General features: G+C 36.3%; 1 protein-coding gene across 1 annotated transcript in view; it reads right to left on the bottom strand.

The window, feature by feature from the left end:
* RASA1 (RAS p21 protein activator 1) overlaps positions 1-21,290 on the bottom strand; it is a 54,772-nt gene that overhangs the window by 24,357 nt on the left and 9,125 nt on the right. Inside the window, exons 2-8 of the mRNA XM_031046197.2 lie at positions 15,070-15,219; positions 12,237-12,372; positions 11,315-11,385; positions 9,357-9,474; positions 8,336-8,367; positions 6,698-6,750; positions 6,065-6,215 (exon numbers count right to left, since the gene is read on the bottom strand). Coding sequence (XP_030902057.2) covers positions 6,065-6,215; positions 6,698-6,750; positions 8,336-8,367; positions 9,357-9,474; positions 11,315-11,385; positions 12,237-12,372; positions 15,070-15,219 — 711 coding nt within the window. The remainder of the gene's footprint in view (positions 1-6,064; positions 6,216-6,697; positions 6,751-8,335; positions 8,368-9,356; positions 9,475-11,314; positions 11,386-12,236; positions 12,373-15,069; positions 15,220-21,290) is intronic.

The raw sequence follows: 21,290 nt of genomic DNA, 5'->3' as shown, positions 1-21,290 counted from the left end.
CAACCACCAAAAACTTTTCCATGAGATTTTAATAAAATTAAGTGTTAAACATTGTAATCTCATTTTTAGTAATGAGAATTTACTCATATACTGAAGTCAAGAAAGTTCACAAAAATGTATTCAGAATGTACTAAATCTAAACTCTGCAGAACATTTCAATTAGTTGTTTAAAATGCCAAATGAGGACACTGCTTTTTCCACATTCAAGTAGCATACGTGCATTATTATTTGTTAGTGTTATTTCATTGGCAATAATTTCCAAACTCCTAGAGCAGCTAGGGAAGTGGAACATGAGATACCATATGTGCAGACCAATTCTTTCTAGGAGGATGGAAATATAAACAGAAAAAGAAAATATAAATTATACTTGGAAATCATTGAACTACCCTGTTAAACACCCAATCAGTAGCACTCTGCTACCAGGAAGCATTCATTCTAAACACCAGACTCAGACTGCAATTGCCTTTGAAAGGCTCATGAGAGAAGTGACAGGTATAGGCTGAAATTCAAGGCTTCTGAATTGCTCTAACTTATTTTCGCAGTTACTGGAATTTATACTGTAATAAGGAACAGCAGCATGAATATCTATAGAAATTAATCATTTGTATGCAAAACAGCAACAAAAGAACAAGCAGAAAACAAAAACATGCTGAATGTGTCATCTCACTTCATGCATCCTTACCTGTGTGTGCAAAGATAATAAGGCATGCATCGATGTTATGCATGTTACAACTGGATGTAGTTGTATCTAGCACAGGAACAATATCTGATACTGTAATCTCAAACTTTAAATAAAGCTTTAGCAAGACATTTATGCTCACTTTTCTCTCTCATTATGGAGCTATAAATTAACACAAGCTTGACAAAATAATGCATTTTCCTACAAAGAGCTTTGGTTTTCAGTATGCAGAATGACATATTTCTTTTTCAGTATTACTGAAAACAAGTAAGTAATTTCAGCCTTTACTGAGATTCAATTTGCACGTCATTTTCTGCGTAAAAATTTAAACTTTACCACACTACAAAAAATATTGACTCAGTCATTATATTTTGCATGTTGCATAGCTACTGCCAGCATCTTGTAATAAATAAACCAGCATTTTATTAGTTATCACTCATCAAATCAAGCATACCTTGACTGTCAACGCCTCCTCTCCCTCCTTGATTGAAAATACCATCAGGAGTTCCTTAATATAAGGAGCAGGTGCCTTAATTTCTTCAAATTTTGTAAAATAGGCTGAGGAATGTATTTGAAAACTCTTTTTTAGGTAAGAGTATCATATACACAAGGGCTTTATGCCTTGATGGAGTGACTAAGGGCTTGGCTCTGCAGGGCTCCTCTCCCACAAGTGAACTTGATTCAGAGGTTCACTTATATACTGCCTTACACTATGACAGATGAAATGCCTGAACCAACTCAATGCTGCAAACACAAAGATTCCAGGTATCTCACTTGCAGACTCACATTCTCTAGTGTACCTGGAGGCAGACAAGGTACACTACAGAATGTGAATCTCTAAGTGATTCAGAGATATCCAACATGTAAAACGTCAAGCATGAAATCAGACTGACCAAAATCTTATCTAGGTGACAGGAATGAATCACAGTCTTCTTCAACATCTCACAACAACAAAAATGCACAAAAATCCAACGAAGAGAAGGATAAACAAGCATGCATAAAAAAAAAAATGTTAAACTTGGTTTAATACAGAAATAAAGATGGATCTCAACAGAAATAAAGATGGATCTCAATACCACATTATTGTTACTTTAATAACTTTAGAATGCTCAGCACACTATTAGATTTGGCTTCTTAGGTTCCCTGGGTCTTGGCTACTTGAATGATTTAAAAAGTATCTCACCATCATGAGCAAGATCAGGTTTTTTTAACACTTAGAGTGAATTGAGAATTATTCCAGCAGCTCACATTTCAAATAATAAAGAATCCAGGAAGCAGAACTAAGCAACACATTCTGATTGTCTATTAAATTTTCAAATTCAGCTGTCTCTTAAATCCAAGATAACATGAAAGCTTGTTCACTGTATAAACTATTGGGCCAATGTAAATCATCACCTTTGACAGAATCACTAGAAATAAAGAACCAGCCCTAATTTTACATTTTTTGTGAATGCTACCTGTTGAATTTGGCAAGACAGAAAGAGAGAAGAAAATGACAGAGAAATGACCTGGTATGCTTTTCCTACCATATGCTCTAAAATCATGATTGAAACATTAATAAATGCTATCTTACAAGAAATCTACTGTGAAACACATATGGAAGTTACTGTCAGGACAGCTGAACAGGCCCAAGCCCTCAGTTCAAAGCAGGGTCAACAATGGCAAGTTGCTGTGGCCCTTCCTCAGCCACATCCTGAGCATCTCCAAGGACAGAGTCTCCCATACCTTTCAGATAACTTTTTCTAGTGCTCCATCAACCTCACAGTAAAAGCCATACACTAGCAGTTGCCCATCTTTGGATTGACATCTCATTATACAGGCACTAAAATACAACTGTACAAGATCTGCCTGGGATGGAGTTTTCTTCACAGTGGCAAATGAAGTGCTGCATTTTAGATGTGTGACTGAAACACCTTGTGGATAGCACATCAGTGTTTTGACTGTTGCTGAGCCACACAGTAGATGGGGTGGGCAAGGAGCTGAGAGTGGACAAAGCAGGACAGCTGGCCCAAACCAGTCGAAAGGATATTCCCCTCCACATAATGTCAGGCTCTGCAATTTAAGCTCAAGAAAAGGAGGAGGATGTGAAGAAGCCTGTGGAGGGGTGGCCCCTGCCACCAGCTGAACATCCTGCAGTGCTTGCTCATTCCTTGCCCTCAGGACCCAGAAGAAACACAGAGAAAGCAAATGTGACAAAACCTGTGTGCCAAGATAAAGACAGTTTAGTAAGTGAAGGGTGGGGAAGGACATCAGTGATTGAAAAGCAATCATTCACCACCCCTCACAAGCAGATTGATGCCCACACAATCTGAGAAGCACCCACCTTGGAAGATGAAACATCCCCTCATTTTTTTGTTGCTGAGCACTATCTCTTTGGTCAATTAGGTTCTCTGAAAAACAGAGAAAGCCTCAACACTGTGCAAGCTCTGCTCACCAAGAACCAAAACACTGGTCTGTTACCAACAGTTTTAGCCACAAATGTGAATCAGGGCACATGCTAGCAGATAGAAAATTAAATCCATCCCATCCAGAATCAGCACAAACAACAAGAAATGCCTTTGGCAATTTTTCTGTAAAACTGTAGATGATCAATGGACTGATTTGTTATCTGTGAAATAAATACAGAAAGATCATGGAAGCTAAATGCTTTACTAAATTCCATGGGAAAATACTTCTTTGTTACATAGTCAAGACAATTCCCCCAGTACGTATGCAGCATAGGTGCTGTACATTCAGACCTTCAGGTGGGCTGCCCTGCAGAGCTGATACAAGAGAACAAAATAATAAAAGCAGACCTCTGGTATGACAGACTGCAAACACAGACTGCTGGTCACACAGAAATTCTAACACAGATTTACATGGAGAGTGGTGGGAGCACATGCAAAAGGCACAGGTTGGTGGAAAAAATAAGTCTTCCTAGTCAGCACAGAATATAAAACCCTGAGATATACCCAAGACCTCTTTCCCCATGGTCATCCAGAATAATTCTGGAATACAAGCAGATACACCATTGCTTATATAAGTTATCATGATTCCAGTCCCACCTCCAGATATCCCAGATACTCCAAAAATAAAACAAATTTCTTTCATTTTGTGCTTCCTTCCTAGTCTTCAGCTTCCTACTTTTGTATGGAAAATCTTGGTCTACAATTTATTGAGACCAATACCCTCTGCAAAATAAAGAGCAGACTGCTTTCATTTTACCTTTTGTCTCAATTACAGTCACAAAAAACTGTAGAAGAATATTAAAAATACTCTATTACTAGGGATGATTTAGTCTAACGGTAGTATCAGATTTTAAAGGAGATACTTTGAGAGCGGTTATGGAAGCAGCTTAACATAAAAAAAGCTTACAGTTGATGGAAATTGTTAAAAGATGCATTTAAACAAGCAGCAGCATTCCTTAAATCTGAATTTTTCACCTTAGAGGCAAATACTGCATTTTCAGATAAGAAACAGAACCCAACCTCTTATAAGCACCAAGAAATGCTTATAGTTTCATTAGCCTGCATAAATTCATGCTTTGTATGTCTCTGTTCTGGATTCAATGTCGTGTTTGTTGTTCTTCAGCCATGACTTCCGTTTATTCCACACAACTAAACCACATTAGTCATCACATAGTTAAAGATTTCCTTCTTACAGTGTCCCTCTTAATGAGCTAATACAACTGAAAAGTCCACAAAGTTATTTGCTCTTTTTCTGCTTCTAATTTATTGCCATCTACAGGAGATCTCACATTACAGAATTTGGGCAGTTAGCATCTTCATTTTGAGGCCTTATTATCTTGCAATTAATTATCTTGCATACTTCACTACATGTTTGAGCTTTCGGGAAGTTTACTAAGCTGCAGCATATACTAAGTTGGAATAAATTTGAGTCTATGAGTAGTAATTTTCCAGGACACACAACAAAAATGAAGCCTTTTAAAGCTACACAGATTCTGCTTCACACTGAGGAAGATCTCTGCAAACTAGATACCAAAATATAAGCAAAACATAAAAATATAAAAGACTTTGTAATAACTTAGTGCTACTTTACAATCTTGTTTTCCATACAATAGAAAGAATCTTCTTTAGATAAATGTAAAAATATATACATGCCTCAAGTGAATAAAGCACTGTACTCTAAAGTAATAACTTACTTTATGTAATAACTCTGTGAAGGTATACTATTCAATGCTGCCAAACCGTTTGAAACTAATAAGAGTTCCACTGATTTGCTAATTAGTTTGACATCACCTCAGGTGGGGTCTCCTACCCTATCAGCTTCCTGAAAAGCCACTTTGCTAGAGAACGGGCAAAAGAGCATTTACCTTTATGTAAGAATGACACTGCAGCTAGCTTGGTTTTCAATGAGGATGTCTGGAGACCAGACTGATTAATGTAGAAGGTATTCAAGCAGCATGGGTGTGGGGTATGCAAAGGTTCATAAGGGTCCAATTGTTTAGCCTCACACCATCGTCCATTTGAAGTCATATGAAAAAGTCCACTGAACTTCTTAGTTAGGAGACCTCGACATTTCCTCAGACACACCAGCTGCTGGATCTCTACCCACTCAGAAGCCAAGCTGGAAGTGAGAGAAATTCTCTATTGGGATGATGAATACCCTGGTTCTAGGTGAGCAAGTCTGGAAAAGTGGTGATTTTGTGAGGCAAGGTAATGGCCTCTTTTAAAAGAGGAAGGCAAGTTTTCACCACTGAGAAGTCATGCATCTGCAACTCCTCTAAGAACAAGATCAAGGATTGATCTGTACTGATAGCTTCTCCCACAAAAGGGGAAATGTATCTCGTTATTTTTCTTTTTGTACAAATTTCTGTATTTTTGTACCAATGGCAAAACAAATGTATCCCAAGTTTGCTCACTCTAAACAAAGTGATTTGTACTTCTGACCCAAGTAAAACACATATATTACAATGCAATTTAATGACTTTTCCAAACAACTATGGTAATTTTTCCCCTTTCTTGTAAATACCCATTTTTGTTATTTGAAAACCTTACTGAATGTCTCAGATAAAGATGTTAATTTTATTTTCCCTTTTCAAAAAATCAATACAAACAGTAGTTTCCAAGACAACACAGCACTCTCTTACAGATCCACAATTACTGGATTCACATGATCCATACAATCCACGATCTATAGCGTGAAGAAAATGGTTTGCAGAAGAAGAATACTTCAAAATAAACAAACTACAATCAGGCTTCTGCAAGCTTCAAGAACTTGCTCAGTTACAAGTAACTACAAAGAAAGTTGGAGAAAATGGTTAGTATACTATTAAGAAAACTACAGTCTTAAGATCATAGCAGAAAATAATTACCAAGAGCAAATTAGAGAAGTTCTTTACACAAGTATAAAATACACACAAGTTATTTTACTACTAAAACTTACCTATTGTAGTATCTGCCTCCCATCATAAACTGATTGTTTGATGTTGGACATATTTTAAAACGCTGAATATTTTCACTGGTCCGAAAATAAAGTGAATAATCCCCAGGTGTATTATCTGAAGGCCTCACAAGAAAACTGCACACTTGACCAACTGAAAAGATATCATAATAGTGTTACTTTCCTTAATGAAGTTACAGATGAACCCTTATCAAATCTATTTCCATATAAATTAGCAAGAATTGCACGCTTGAAGAAATGCAAAGTCTGTAAGTTAAGTCCCAATAATAATCTCAAACTCAATGAACTAGCACTAAACTGGCGAAATGAATGCCAACTGGTTTATTTGTGGTAGTCTAGCCACACCTTTGCCATCTCTTTACAAAAGCATACAAAAAAGTTTTACAATAGTTTTCAAAAATTAATAACTCATGTTCTAATATTTAAAGTATGTTATTTAACAATGTGGGTTAGAAATCTTGGTGTTTTCATTTGAAGAAATTGTTCCTCTGTGAACGGGCTAAAAAAGGTTTTTAAGTATATAAAATTATATACTCTCCACAGCATTCTGATGAAGTCACCAATAAGTGAAATAATCCATTACTACCACAGTATTTCAATCAAAAATACAAGTACCTGTCATCAGCAAATTGTAAGCCTCTTGTTTGGAGATCTTCCCATGGTACCATCTTAACAAAGATCAAGAGAAAAGTTAGAAAGCAAGACTACCAGCTCTCTTTTTTTTCTTTTTTTTTTTTGGCTCTGGTGACATCCAAGGTTCTGGCACCTATGAATTAATCTTTATTTAAAAAGACCTAATACATACAGATGAGATAATTATTATGCTACTTGTAATTCTGTTCTACCAACAGCATGAAAAAAACTAAAGTAAGAGGTATGTAAATAAATTAATTTCAATCAAAATGGCCAACACTTGGAGTTGACATTCAAATCCATCTGTGTTTAGAGATTAAAATGAACTGTCTAACCAGCAGACTATTTAACAGGCATTATTTGAAGTCAGTCACATACAGCAATTTACTTGAACCATAACTCAAACAAGGTTAAAGACCATATAGAAAAAAATCCAAGAGAATTTTGCCAGAAGATGTGGAAGTAGAACCTAGCTTTGTTAGACTGTTAAATACAGATTTCTTTGATCTCACACCTTATACCTTCCCAGAGTCCTGTATCAGAACACTGTCTTAGAAAGGTTCAGCAGCCTCTGCCCAGTTTCAGCCTGAGACAACTATACATCACAACTTGACTTAATAGCTTGTTCTGTCCTCTGAAGGAAAGCTAAAATATGGCCTTTTTGTGACAATCAGAAAACAGATTCAGATTTTTCTATACTACCATTAGAGGATAACTTCTGGCTACTGGAATGCTTGAAAGAATTATGGTCTCCCTGAGATTCCTCTGAGCAGCACAAATAACTGTGAACAGACAATATCAAAGCTTCTAGCATCTGTAACCAAACTTGTTTGCAAATAAATAAAAACATCTAAATTTGAAAGCATCCCTGCTGCCAAACTGACTAGCAGATCAATAGCAAACAGTAAACAAACAACAAATACACCAGTGATTTTCTTTCTCCTATTAAGATAGTGAGAAATGCCTTTTTCGGCCATCAGCCTCTTGGATACTGCAAATATGGCAACAGAGAAAAAGCAGCAGGTGAAAACACTGCAAACAAATAGGAGGACAGATGAAATAATAAAGCCACTGGAAGTTTTTTGAACCTTCTTTTGCCACTCACAATTACTACTGAAAATAATCTATCATCAGCTTGACATAACAGTACACTGTTGAGTCTTAAATTGTATTCCATATAAAAAAATATTTATTTCATTTAGTCGATTTTTTTAAATTGTATTCAATATTAAAAAAATAGCTGTAAATATCCACTATAATTTTTTTCATTGGAACTCTGCTCTCTCTCCAGCATTTAGAGCTGTGCAGATCTCAGGAAAGGCTATCTCTAAGGCAAACACTATATTCAACAAATACTCCATTGAGCATATCTTAGCTGAAAGTGACCACACAGGGACTCATCTAGAATCTCAACACTGCAAAACACACTAGCAATAGGCATACCTATTACAGGACTCTTTAATGTTAATTATCCACGCATCTTCAGCAGCTAGTATAGAAAAGAGTCTCAAGATGAAAAAACAAATGTCTTTGGCTGACCTTCCCAAAAGCTGGGAAATTTCATAGCTGAAGTTTACAAACAGTTATGATTGCTTTTAATAACAAAACCAAAATCCTTACATTTTGCCTTCATGTGGATCTTCTTCTCTTCCCTAATGAGAAAATTAACAATATTAAGTGCATGACAACAGTACAGCTCAGTTAAGAGAAAAAAAAAACACCCAAAAAACCCCCCCCAAAAAAACAAACTTTATAGGTTCAGACCTTATGCAGAAAAAAACATCAGAAGCCCAAGACATTTTTGAACTAAAGGGCTTACTGAAGTTCTACGAAAAGAAGATTTCCTCTTCATTCACTAAGTGGAAATTCAGCCAAAATATGCTATTTCAGACAACTGCTTTTGTCATATTTCAAGTCCTTCTTTAGAAGTGGTAACTTTTAAAAATCTCAGCTTTCTTAAGATTAACTTCTGATACATTGGTCTACAGTTCAATAGTCTAGAATTGAAACATCAATTTAGCCTTTCACAGCTTGACACAGATCTGTGATCAGCTTCAGGTAACACTGCTTTAACACTGCAAAACACAGGTATTATGCAGGAAAATATTACCAAAAATACCTGACTCTAAAGCAATGCTGTTTTCTCCTTCTGAAGTATATTAAACCACTTGTTCCCCTACAGCAGCCTAATTATCTTCAGGTCACCTGGTTAGCTTCCTAAGACCCCACAAGACCAAATACATTTTTAACCCACAATTAATCTTTAAGAAAAAAAGAGAAAAACCTACCATAACCATAATGCAGAATTACATTCTGGCAAATATGAAGAAATGAAATTAAACAAGTAACAGATCCTTCACGAGGACAGTAAAGCTTAGTAAGCTGCCTAGCGGATTTACTGTATTCAGTGTTTCATTTGTGCTTCTCTGGGGACAATACGTGAATAAGTTTTTTTGATACTGCATTAAGTTTACAGGTTTGTAATACTATTTTAAACAAAGCAGATCCAATTACTAGGCTTAGAAAAGCACATAACTAAAAAACTAGCAAATAACTGTCACTAGTTTGGGTTTATTTAAATATCATTTTGCCAAAAAAAAAAATCATTCACCTAAGAAATCTGAACATAAAAATTACTTACCACTTCTTCTACCAGGTCTTCCACAATAAGACCTTGCTCATCTGTCCGTAGGTTTGTAACCCACATCCAGCCATCTTCCAGTTCGTTATGGACAATAAACATGTCTCCTTTAAGGAAACTGAAGAGGGTTACAGCAAGATTTTAAATCAGAGATACAATCATAGAAAATTTAAAGAACGTAATGAATTCTTGACTGCAATTTACTCAAAATATATGAGAAAATCTGTTTGTGAAAAGGCACGAATTAATACCCCCAGCTTACAATGTGTATTTTTCCTCACAGTTAAGCTGTTACTATATAGGAACTTATATTTTTTATTTATGTTTAGTACTAATATATACTTCAATTCCATCAAATTCAAAGTGTGCTGAGGATACATAAAACAAAAATAATGCAACAATATTAAAAAACAGTGATACTGTTTTTTTATCAGGAGGGATCAATTAATAAACACAAGCAAAATAACCAGAGATATCCTTAACAGTCTATAAGAAAATAATACTCCTTTCATGAAAATCAGTATCATATAATAAGTTTGCAAAATATCTTAGAGCATAGTATTCTTTATATTCTCACACATGAAAAATAGTGCTACAAAGGGAGTACAGAACAGCTTCCAGTGAAGCCACATGATTAGCTGCAAGAAAAGCAGAAATAGGAAGCATTAACATGTCTCAGCTATGCCACGAACAGAACTGTAACTGTTTTACCCATGTGGATCTCAAAACCCAAGCACAGCACTTTGCATTTTGGTTTCATCCTAAACAAGAGAGAGAAGGTATAATTTTCTACAATTTCTGTTATGACAGCACTGTAATAAAATGTTTTTTCCTCTCAAGTTGGTAGGCACTTAATGGTCTCAATCTATGTTTTTGTTCTTACAGATAGTAGGAAGCCTTACTTGCAATATGCAATTGAGAGTCCTTTGTCTTACCATCTTCTTATGTGGAAAACAATCTCAAAGACAAATATCCTCACAGCATCCTTTAAAGAGGTTAAACAGGCTTGGACAGTGAGCCTTGAAATCATTTCCATCCCAATAAGGATATAAAGCTCTCATATACCTTTCTCTGTATCTTAGGCTAATATTGCCAAAACCAAGCCCATTCCCAATTTAATTGGTATGTTTAATCAAACTGAGTCTGTCTCATTAGAGAGATTAGAAATCACAACAGTGTAACAATCAACAGAAAGTGTAAGAATATGAGAGATAAATCTGCAATTCTGTAATTTTTTAATATCTTAAAATTATGGGAGATTACACACTTAAAATTATCATTTTATTCAACACAGAATTTTCCCAAAAGGAGGGAAGGATGTGAAGGCAAGGGAAGAGAGAATCATTCTTGCTCCATTTTATGGACAGAGAACTTAGAAAGAATAGTCATCAGGTTTCTAAGCACAGGTAAGAAAATTAATACTATAACATTGAACAAGGCAAAGCTTCTTTAACATTACTCTTCTTTTTTTTCAAAGAAGGCATTAATTACTCTATTATTCCATTTACAAGCAGTCAATACTCACGTTCTCTGACCACTCTGTCTAGTGGTCAGAACTTGTTTGGCTTGAACTATTTATCTGCTATTAGTGCTGTGGCAGTCTGAACAGAAGCCTTGCTCACTTATTTCACACTGTCACACAAGGCATTTCTGAACATGACTCTTTCATACACAAATACTCTCTTGGAAAAAAAAATGCCAGGCTTTATGAAGTGTACTTCAAAATGAGAACATTAGTAATTTTACTTCAATAAACATAATGTAATTTCCTGATAATAAATATAAACAAATGCCCTGAAAGTATTATTGCTGTTTCCAACAGGAAAAAGCTATCATTCTTTAACCTAACTGTGTTAAGATGCAACTGGACAGTATTTGTATATGGACATATATTTAAATCGTTAATATTTATAAATACTCTTAAGAATTTCACAACTGTTACTATCATTAAAACATACCTTATTTCATCAGTTTCTGGTACTTTGGTGTAAGGTAAAATTGCTCGAACTCTCCTTCTGTCCTCAACAGGCTACAATTTAAGAGAAGACAGCAAAGATAGTACTTTTCCCTCTTTCTAGTGTAAAACCCTTCTCCCAAGTCTTACACTATTCTGAGTCAAAAGACTGGGAGAACAGTCACTTATATCCCCCCTTGCCCATTTTAGGTATTCAAAGCTCAAGATCCCTGAGAGCTAGAAAAGTATAATTCATACAGCTAGCTACAAGAGTTCACATTTTGATCTCTAGCATGATAGATAATGTATGCTTATCATCCTCAAAATCAACTATCAGTATGATAATCCCCATAAAAGTATACTTTCAAACTTTCTTCCATTTAAAGGATGGAAATTTCTGTAAGTTTAACATTCAGAAACATGTTTGTTTAGGTTCTATTTGGCAGGCGGGCTTTATTTTAATTACTTCTATTGTTTCAGATGGGCATGTGGAAGAAGCCCCATTTTCATAAAATTTAATTACTTTCAGGACGTGTATTTTGAAATCCTGTTAGAAAAATATCACAAACGAGTAAAGATTACATTACATGGTGTTCTTTACTAACCAAGAACTGCACATTTTCTTGTTTACTTCTCTTTACTCCCAAAGCTATTACTACATTTGGAGATAAACACAACACCTGATACCTAGTTCTCTTATTACACATTTCCATTAAATAGTAGTTTGTGGGGTTTTAATCGTTACTTTGTATGAGTAAGAATGTATTTTTATATTCCTTATACTTCAACATATGCTGAGCCTAAGCAGAACTATAGTAAACATTCTGTCATGATTTTTCCAAAGAAAACTGTGAATGGTGATTAAAGTTGCTAACAATGAAGTAAATGACATTTAGAAATTTTATGATAGAAGCTTTGGTACTTGCCTCTGGAGGTGCTACTGGAAATAAGAGCTTTTCCCCTTTCAGCAAACAGGACACATGACTGTAATAACCGATTAGGTCAGAAAGTGAAGCAAAACGACGTCCACCAATGTAATAGTCTCCACACATGGCGATAATCCTGTTAATGAAAAAAAACTGCTTGACATATGATAATATTTCATTACACTGCAGGGCATATACCTTTCTTAGCAAGCCTATAGACATTCAGCAAAGTATTAAAATATTCTAACAGCAAGTAATAGCACATGATTATACAATGCAGGAAACAATCACCTTCAAAAATCAGTCACTTTCTTACAGTTAGTTTAGCACCCATATTAAAAGTTAAGAAATTACACTGGAATAATCAAAATATCTCCTGGACCCAACTACTAGTGGAAAAAAAAACCCAACAAAAAAAACCCAAATTTACAAAACCATTTCAGTAATTTAACACAACACCTGATTCTTGAAAAACCATACATTTTATTCTTAAAGGGTTGTTTTTTTCTTAAAAATACAGACTTGTTAATGCACTGACATACCAAAACCATGAACTACCAAGTCTGTTCACATTGCTAGTCAATACAAATTCTTAAAGCAGTTAAGAATTATTTATTTAGGTGAAAGAGTTAACAGTATTTAAAATATTCCTGTTAAACTGAAGAGTCATTCGTAAAAGTGAAGAAGTACTTAATCTGAAACAATTTTAATATCTTTGACCAGACAGTCCAAAGAAATAATCACATTGTGTAAACTGGTGGCATCAAGCAGACCCAGATTTTTCCAGAACACAAAGATCAGACAGGAGTCCTTCCTTACAAAAATATAAGAAATTAAGAAACAAATTACTACCAAGCTAAGCTAATTTTGGTATTAGAAAATAGCAAAAAAAAAAAAACCAAAAACAAATCCAAGCCAAAATCTAAAAGCTGATGTTAATCGTCTCTGCAGTTTCTAGAAGAGATGCTAATTATCTTAAGGATATTTCAAAATACACTACCAAAAAACCCCATATTTGAATCTTCTTAGTATTTGACCTTTTTAGAATGCTTGTGAACAACTCAAAAACAAAAGGGGGATGGGAAATTCCAAACGTTAAACTACTAAGAAACTTATTCTTCATCCCAAATGACTACACTATTCAAATCTTCCTTCTCAATTCTTTGTACTTAATTATTTTTTCCAAACAGTCATGTAAGATCTTTACAAAGATGAATCTTCAGAGACCAAATCTAAAGCTTTTAGGCATATAGCACTGCAAGGGGAGTCAGAAAACAACGTAACTTTAAGTGCACAGGCTAGATCTTTTGACATTTTCTGAGATTTCCTGCTAAATTATTCAATACATTAGGTTCTAAATTAAATTTAGTGTTTCAGATTATTTTCTCATCAATCTTAGGTGAAACCACTCTTCAGAACACTGAGCTAGCAAATACAGAAAGACTTCCATAATCACAGAAAATTCTGAAAGGAAAAGATTAAAAGATAATTATTTTCCTTCAAAATCCTTTCTATTACTGACTCACTGAAAAGGTAACACTTCAGTGAATAGAAGATTTAGTTTTGAAGGTTCATAAACTGTAAATCAATCATGTGCTGCATGAGCATGTATGTCTGTATGCAACTTTTGAGAGGCACCAAAACTGTTAAAATAGATTAAGATACTTTCACCTAAAATGTTGGGGTTTCAGTTGCATAGAAATCTAGTAAGAGTTTCATGTGAAAAATAAGAATTTTAGGGAACAAAATATGAGGGGCATTTTTTAGCAATGGAAGTTATTAAAATTAATTCAAGACTCTAAAACAGCACTAGGAAGTAAGTATTAGCAGTTTACTTTTCTGCTACTGCTACATAGTAACCAGCTACCCAAGGCTGAGAAGCTGAAACTGTATCTCAGATCGCAAGATGCAAACAAGATATTATTTGTTTGCACTTAAGAGGATTATGCCTTTCATATCAATGGTACATCAGGACCTCCAACCACATTTCTTCATGCAGCAGATGCAACCAAAACCTCCCTACATTTGCAAATCATGAACATAGTGGCTCATATGTTGGCATTCTGTGTAATTCCAACATTCAGAAGTTGAAGAGATTGCTTTGAATTTGTTTGTTGTTATCAAGGCAACATTTGCTTTCAAAAAACATTTGCTTTCTGATTTGTTGTCTGTTTTGTAAAGATGAACATACTTCATTTGCTGACTAACTTTCAAGCTCTTCTCAGAATACACCTCATTTACACTAAAAATAAATTAATTTACTAATGTACACAGTTTGGAAATGATAAAATAATCCTAGTTAGAACACTGGATAAAGAGTTACTTGTATTTAGAACAACTAATTCTGGCATACACTGAGGTTGTTTCCAGCAAACCTTCAGATGAATAAATACATAATTCTCCTTATCTCTTCCTGGGTTTTGAGGGCTTTGGTTTCTGGCAGGGTTTTCCCTCAAAATTAAGGAAACAACCACATGTGCCAGCACTTAAGTAAGTCTTGTGAGATACAATGGCTACTATGGAAGAGACTAAAAACAATCACCTTGACTAACTAATGAAACCTACAACTTGTTATAAGCGTATTCACAACCTCTATGAATAAACTTCAACAGCCAGATGTTGGGATTTTCTCACATTTTTATTCTTTAACCTCTAAAATAATTTTTAAACAGCATATCTTGAAACAACTAAACAGTAGTAAAGAGTCGTACCATGCAAGAAAAAGTTAAACATATTCAGTTATAATACAATGATTATTTTCTGTTTGTATTCTATTGTGCTCTAAACCCAAAAGTAGGTAACAGTATTTTAAAAGAAAACATTTAAGTCTCACCTAAAATGATTGACATTTGTTTTACTAAGGAATGAAAGCACAAATGAACCTGGTCTCCGATCACTCTCTCGAATAAGGTAACTTCCAGGTTTCCCAGCTTGCCGAAGACGTTCTTCTGCAATTGTTCTGTCAAGTTTTCCATGATACCACCTGAAAAAAAAGAGTAACAATGGATGTCCTTAGAAATCCAGGTGTTTGTATATTATGACAGAATAGACCTATAAAACTAGCAAAAGCTTTCAGTCAGAACTGATGTAACTCTAAAGTTCTGATTCAAAGTATCATCTTTACATGCTCAGCCTCCTAGTTTACTTATTTCGAATAAACAGTATTTTTAAGGCAGCATAGTTTTTCCAGCATTGCTTCTCCCCATGAACCACCACAAGGGTGGATTCTCAATCCACACACCATGCGCTTTTCTCTCCTCCCTAATTTGCTTATTTTAAATAAAGAGAACCAGAAGTGAGTGATCTGACTTGGAAGACTTGATTTTAAACCTACACAGGCTGGACTTTATAAAATCATAAACTGAGAAATTAGTTGTAACAACCTGTTTCTAGGCTGACACAGATGCTGTAGCAAAACCTGTGCTGAACTCAAGTGACAGCAGTCACCAGACTACCATCCAGGCCCAAAACAGTCTTTCCTAATCACAGTGTCAATTAAAAGCAAGTCCAGATGTGTGGCAAATCACAGACTGTAAAATATGACAAAGACACACTTCAGTCTGAAATAAAGGTTAGGCTGTTACCATTTAAGCATTCATTTGTCTTACCTCAGCTTATATACACACTTTTTATCAGGACACTCATTCTACCCCAAATGATGAAGTACAAGGTTTATTAAAAAAAAAAAAAAGACCAAAACAACAGCAATGTGAGCACCATTCAAATATAAAGTCAAGCATTGGTCTCATCACCCTCATAGTGATCGGTCTCATCACCACAGCATGTTTCAGAACTACATACTGTAGTAACTTATTGGCTCTGCATCCATGAACTAGCTATGCTTAATTCAATCTTTAATTTCTACACTCAAGAGAACATCAGCTTCCATAGAGCCACTGTTTTAGACAATTTAAATCCATCAGCACTTCACACCATTTGCTTTTTAGTTCTGACAGTTCACATAAGTCTTGCAAGAGTCACAAAAAACGCATTTTGGAAGAGAGATGCAGATGGCCTTTTGAACTAATATACACGATAATACCAAAAACTGCACAAGATTACAGTTTCAAAAAAATGAATAGCTGGGCTGTTGATAAAATCTAACCGGAAGCATTTATTTATTTATGAAATGGAAACAAAAGCTTTGAGAGCTTTTGTCAGAATGAAAACCAGGTAGACCAAACTGATAAATACTATTCATACCAGCAAAAGCAGCACCAACACAGATACTGTTTACCCTGGCAAAGCTCTGTGCTTGCTAGTATGGCTCTGCTTCTCTTCCTCATCTTCAAAAGAAGTTAAGCCAGAAAAAGTGCTGCTGTGTCTGTACACCATACAACTCAAGGCTGCTGCAGGCCCCGTCACATGCCCAGTTACATTGGTGAGATCCTGCCTCATAACATTCCAGGAACTTTCCTGATCATGAAATTCGTTGAAGCCAACATTCCACGAAGCCTATTTTAAACTAACAATAGTTTCACTAAGCACTGATCTATTCCTATTTATCACACATTTGAGAGAAATAATCCTAACTCTATGAGCAGACTCATTGCATTACACTGACAAAGGCATGCTTTCAAAATGGGAAGGAGGGACTGTTATTAAGAATGCAAATTACTAATAATGAATATACTAGGAGAACAGGCACAGATTGCTTGCAAAAAAACATTCACATTTTCTGTAAGGGATTTCCTACAAATATAGCACAAACTTGGGTGCTCCAATTTTAAGACTGGAAGCTTGGAAAAAAAAGGACACCCTCCTTGCTAGTGACAATACATACTGGAATATCCCACATATTGGAGATCACTTGCCCTAACAGTGAACAGGAGATAGATAGGTAGCTGGATAGATAGATAGACAGACAGATGGGATGCTCCCCCACTCAACAGTTTTATATCAAGTCTAATAGAAGACACTGTCTGGTAAAACTGAAGCAGGGTTAAAAATTATTTGCTCCTCCACTTCATAAAAGGTTTATTTTCTGAAATAAAAAATTCATAGTTAACTACTGAGTGCAGTTAAATTCAGTATCACTGAGCACATTTGAAAAAAAGCTGTCAGGAAATGAACTGTATTTTACAGGCTGCACACATTAATGTAATGCCCAAATTACTCTGTACCACTACAGAAATAAGTATTAGTGCTGAATTTAACAACCAACTCATGTAAAGATACACACGGCAGTGAAGACATCAATATTGAGCAATGACAGCAGAAAACAGAGGAAGTGATATCCTCAGGAAGCCTTTAAGGTAGAATACATCTTTAATAAACTGTATACACCCTTAAATACAAACTTTTAAGACACCATTTCAGTATGCAAAATGCTTGTTGATGAAAAAAAACCTGCACTTTCCCAGAGAGCAGAATTACACTACTAGACAGAACCACTTTATTCAAGCAATACACAGCCTAAGGGTATTGAAAGACTTCATTTTTAGGAGCACAAGTCTTATATTACATCCAGCTATCCTCACCTGTTTTCCACATTATATGAAAAAGCATTGTGCAAATTTGTATCATTAACTAATTTGATAGCAAAGACTCTTTTACAGTACTCAACCTGATTCAAGGAAATCGAGTGTTCAATTAAGGACTGGCTTTTTTATTTTTTAACACTTCTGCTCAAAGGTTGTGAGATTTTATTGCTTTGAAATACATCCATAGATCAATCTTCCTGTGAATACTGGCTAATGTACTGAGCACAAATTCATAGTAGTGAAAAAAAATTAGTATCACTTAAGTTGTATTATCAGCATTAAAGGAAGCACAAGAGAAATAACTGAACTACAGGACCTGGCCCAGTTGTAATTTAATCAGAGAACAGAGAGCAGAAAACTAAGAGGGATAGGACCAGGCTATCATAAATTCTGAAATAAAATGAATCCAGATCATCTGGCTTTATTCCTCAATCAGGATCTCAATGAAGATCAAGTTTAGTGTTTTTGTGAAAATACACCACAAGAAACTACCCTTCCTTCTTCAAGTTTTATAGGTCAGGATCAACAATTTTGGCATTTTGTAGCCATGACAGCTTCCAGTTTAACGTGCTCACAGTCAGAAGCAATGCTGATCCAGATCTCTTGATTTACACTGAATATAGTTTTTTTGACATCAAAGGGAGTTCTAAGTACTACCTACAGTACATTACAAGTCCCATGTATGGAATCAAGGTTTGTATATTAAGGTAGCAGTAAAAAGCTGCCTAGCTGTTTGTGAATATGAAGTTGCCCCTGTGGCTGTGACCAAATGTGTACACTCAAAACCATTATGTGTGCATTAGCATCCAGGTGTATAACCTCCATCACTGCCAAAGACAATCCCTATCATTTCTACTCAGTCACCTCTGCTTGCTTGCTTAGTCCTACCTAGGAACACTTCTGTATTTCTAATGTCAACTTTGCAAATTTTTAAATGCTAACAACCCACTATCCTCACAGTGTTTTCAGCACACATAATTAAATGACATTCTGAATCACAGCTAGTGCCCTGACAATACAATAGCTATTATGAGGCACATTAAAAGAGAAAACCAAGTAGCTTTACAACATAATGTTATGGAATGATTCAATTATAAAATGTATTACCAACTATATATCACAATTTAGGTGTTACTGCTGTAACCACAAATTTAACTACTGTAGCAAACTTATAGAATTGTTCCGTATTTTGCTTCTAAGAAAATACCAATAATAGGCTCTCATGCTTCACAAACCAGTCAAAAGCTGTGCAAGAATGCACTCCCATGTGCCAATTTAAATCAAAAGCAGCATGTTCAGAACTCCAACCCAGTGTATCACAATGTTAATCATAGCAAACATACAGAAGCAGGCACAACAGTGTCAGAAACAGCTTACATATCCATACAAGCAACACAGAGCTGCACTGGAGTGGTCCTCAGGCTACAACCACAAGCCATTAACCTCACAAAATGAGCTGCACTGCTGTTAGAGCTGTTAACTCCAGCCTACAAACAAGAGCTCCTTAATTTTCCACCAGTGCATTGAAGGTGCTGGCTACCAGACACCCAGTCACACCAAGAAGCACCTTCTACTGTGGGCAGGAATGCAACTACACTGCAACCCTTCTGCAAAGTCATGGTACAACAGGACTTCTGTCCCCCAACATGGATGCCCCACAAGGTCCATGCAAGGCAAAGGCTCTTCACAAAGAGGTAGCAGATGATGAATATATCATCTGAAAGGACGCAGCTGTTATTATGTGCAGAAGCATGTCACACTGTTCAACCAAATCCTTTTATTTACATATTTCTTTTTTACACATGGGAAAAGCAAATATTATGAAGCTTTGTTGTTCCACTGAAAGATTCTGCTGTCACAGCATGCTGAAATTTTTCTTAGGAATGCACCAGGTAAGGGAAGAGGAAATGCAGGAGAGAGTGCTGAAGGGGTGCAGAAGTGCTTTTCAGTGACATAGTACAAATGTAGGTGTTGGTAACAGCTGCAGTGCAGACCTCTATTACCGTCTAGAAAAGGTTACGGCGCACAGGAAAAAGAGTCATCAAATGCCATATCCACTTCACTCAAAGCTCTGCTGAGCCACACCTTGGTGCTTCAACAAAACCCACAGGAGAAATGAAAAACTTTTACAAGTCATGCTCAGCACTCCCCTCCTACCAATTCAATCACTGTCTTAGTACCCTGCACATGGTACCAACTCTTGCTACCACCTCCTGAGAACACATGAGCTCTGTTCCCATTTTACCCTTGAGTGTGGTGAGACACTGGAATGGACTGCCCAAGGACATTGTGAATGGTCTGCCCCTGGCAGCCTTCAAGGCCAGCCTGGACAGAGCATTGAGCAACATGGTCTAGGTTGAGGCATACCTGCCCATGGCAGGGGGGTTGGAATGGGATGATCTTAAGGTCCTTTCTAACCCAAACCATTCTATGATTCTATAAAAGACAGCAAAGAACGACTACCCTAAACTGGGAAAATCCTCAATTTCAAATGGCACACAGAAATCTCAAGCAGGGTTTCTTGAAGACAAAGGTGTCCTGGGTTCAGCAGTAGCAGTCACGTTTTCTCCTTGATAGCTGGTGCAGTGCTGTGTTTTGACTTTCGGGCTGGGAACAGTGCTGATAGCACCCATGTTTTGAGTTACTGCTCAAATGTTTACTTTGGCCAAGGACCTTCTGAGTTTCATGCTCTGCCAGGGAGGAGGAGAGGCCAGAAGGAAGGAGAGACAGGACACCTGACCCAGGCTAGCCAAAGAAGTATTCCATACCACAGCAGATCATGCCCAGGATGTAACCGGGAGTTACCCGGAAGGGCTGGAGCTCTGGGGGGATAGAGGAGGTATCGGTCGGTGCTCTGTTGGGCAGGTTGGGGTGAGTTATGGGTCGGTGGCTGGTGAGGTGTCATATTCTCTTCACTTGTTATTTCCTTTATCATTATAATTATTATTGGTAGTAGCAGTATTGATTTCTGTTATACCTTAGTTATTAAACTGTTCCTATCTCAACCCATGGGAGCTACATTCTTTTGATTCTCCTCCCCAACTCTCTAGGAGTTGGGGGAGAAGGGGGGGGAGTGAGTGAACAAGCTGTGCAGCTTGGGATTAAACCATGACAAAAGGTTAAAAAACAAAAACAAAAAAGCCCCAAAACAAACAAACAAACAAAAAAAAACCACAACAAAAAACACAAGGTAAAATAACCCATATTCTTATTTGTTTCTTCTTATTCTGTTGACACCAACCAACACCCCCTCAAGTGTTCCATCTAAGAGGCAGCAGAAGGCATCTTAGCACAGAATCATAGTATCAGCTTGGTTGGAAAAGACCTTTAAGATCATTAAGTCCAACATTTACCCCAGCACTGCACTGCCACGGCCAACATTAAACCATGTCACTGAGGCCCTCATCTAAAGTTTGTGAACACTTCTAGGGATGGTGATTCCACCATTGCCCTGGGCAGCCTGTTCCAATGCCTGACTAACATTTTGTGGATGAAATTGTTCCTAATATCCAGGAACGTATGTACCCTAAACCTCCCCTGGCACAGCTTGAAGCTGTTTCCTCTTGTATCC

The sequence above is a fragment of the Melopsittacus undulatus genome, chromosome Z (genome assembly GCF_012275295.1).
Source record: "Melopsittacus undulatus isolate bMelUnd1 chromosome Z, bMelUnd1.mat.Z, whole genome shotgun sequence".
Taxonomy (NCBI): Eukaryota; Metazoa; Chordata; class Aves; order Psittaciformes; family Psittaculidae; genus Melopsittacus; species Melopsittacus undulatus.
The sequence above is the reverse complement of the archived record's forward strand: the minus strand, read 5'-3'. Positions and strand labels throughout refer to the sequence as shown.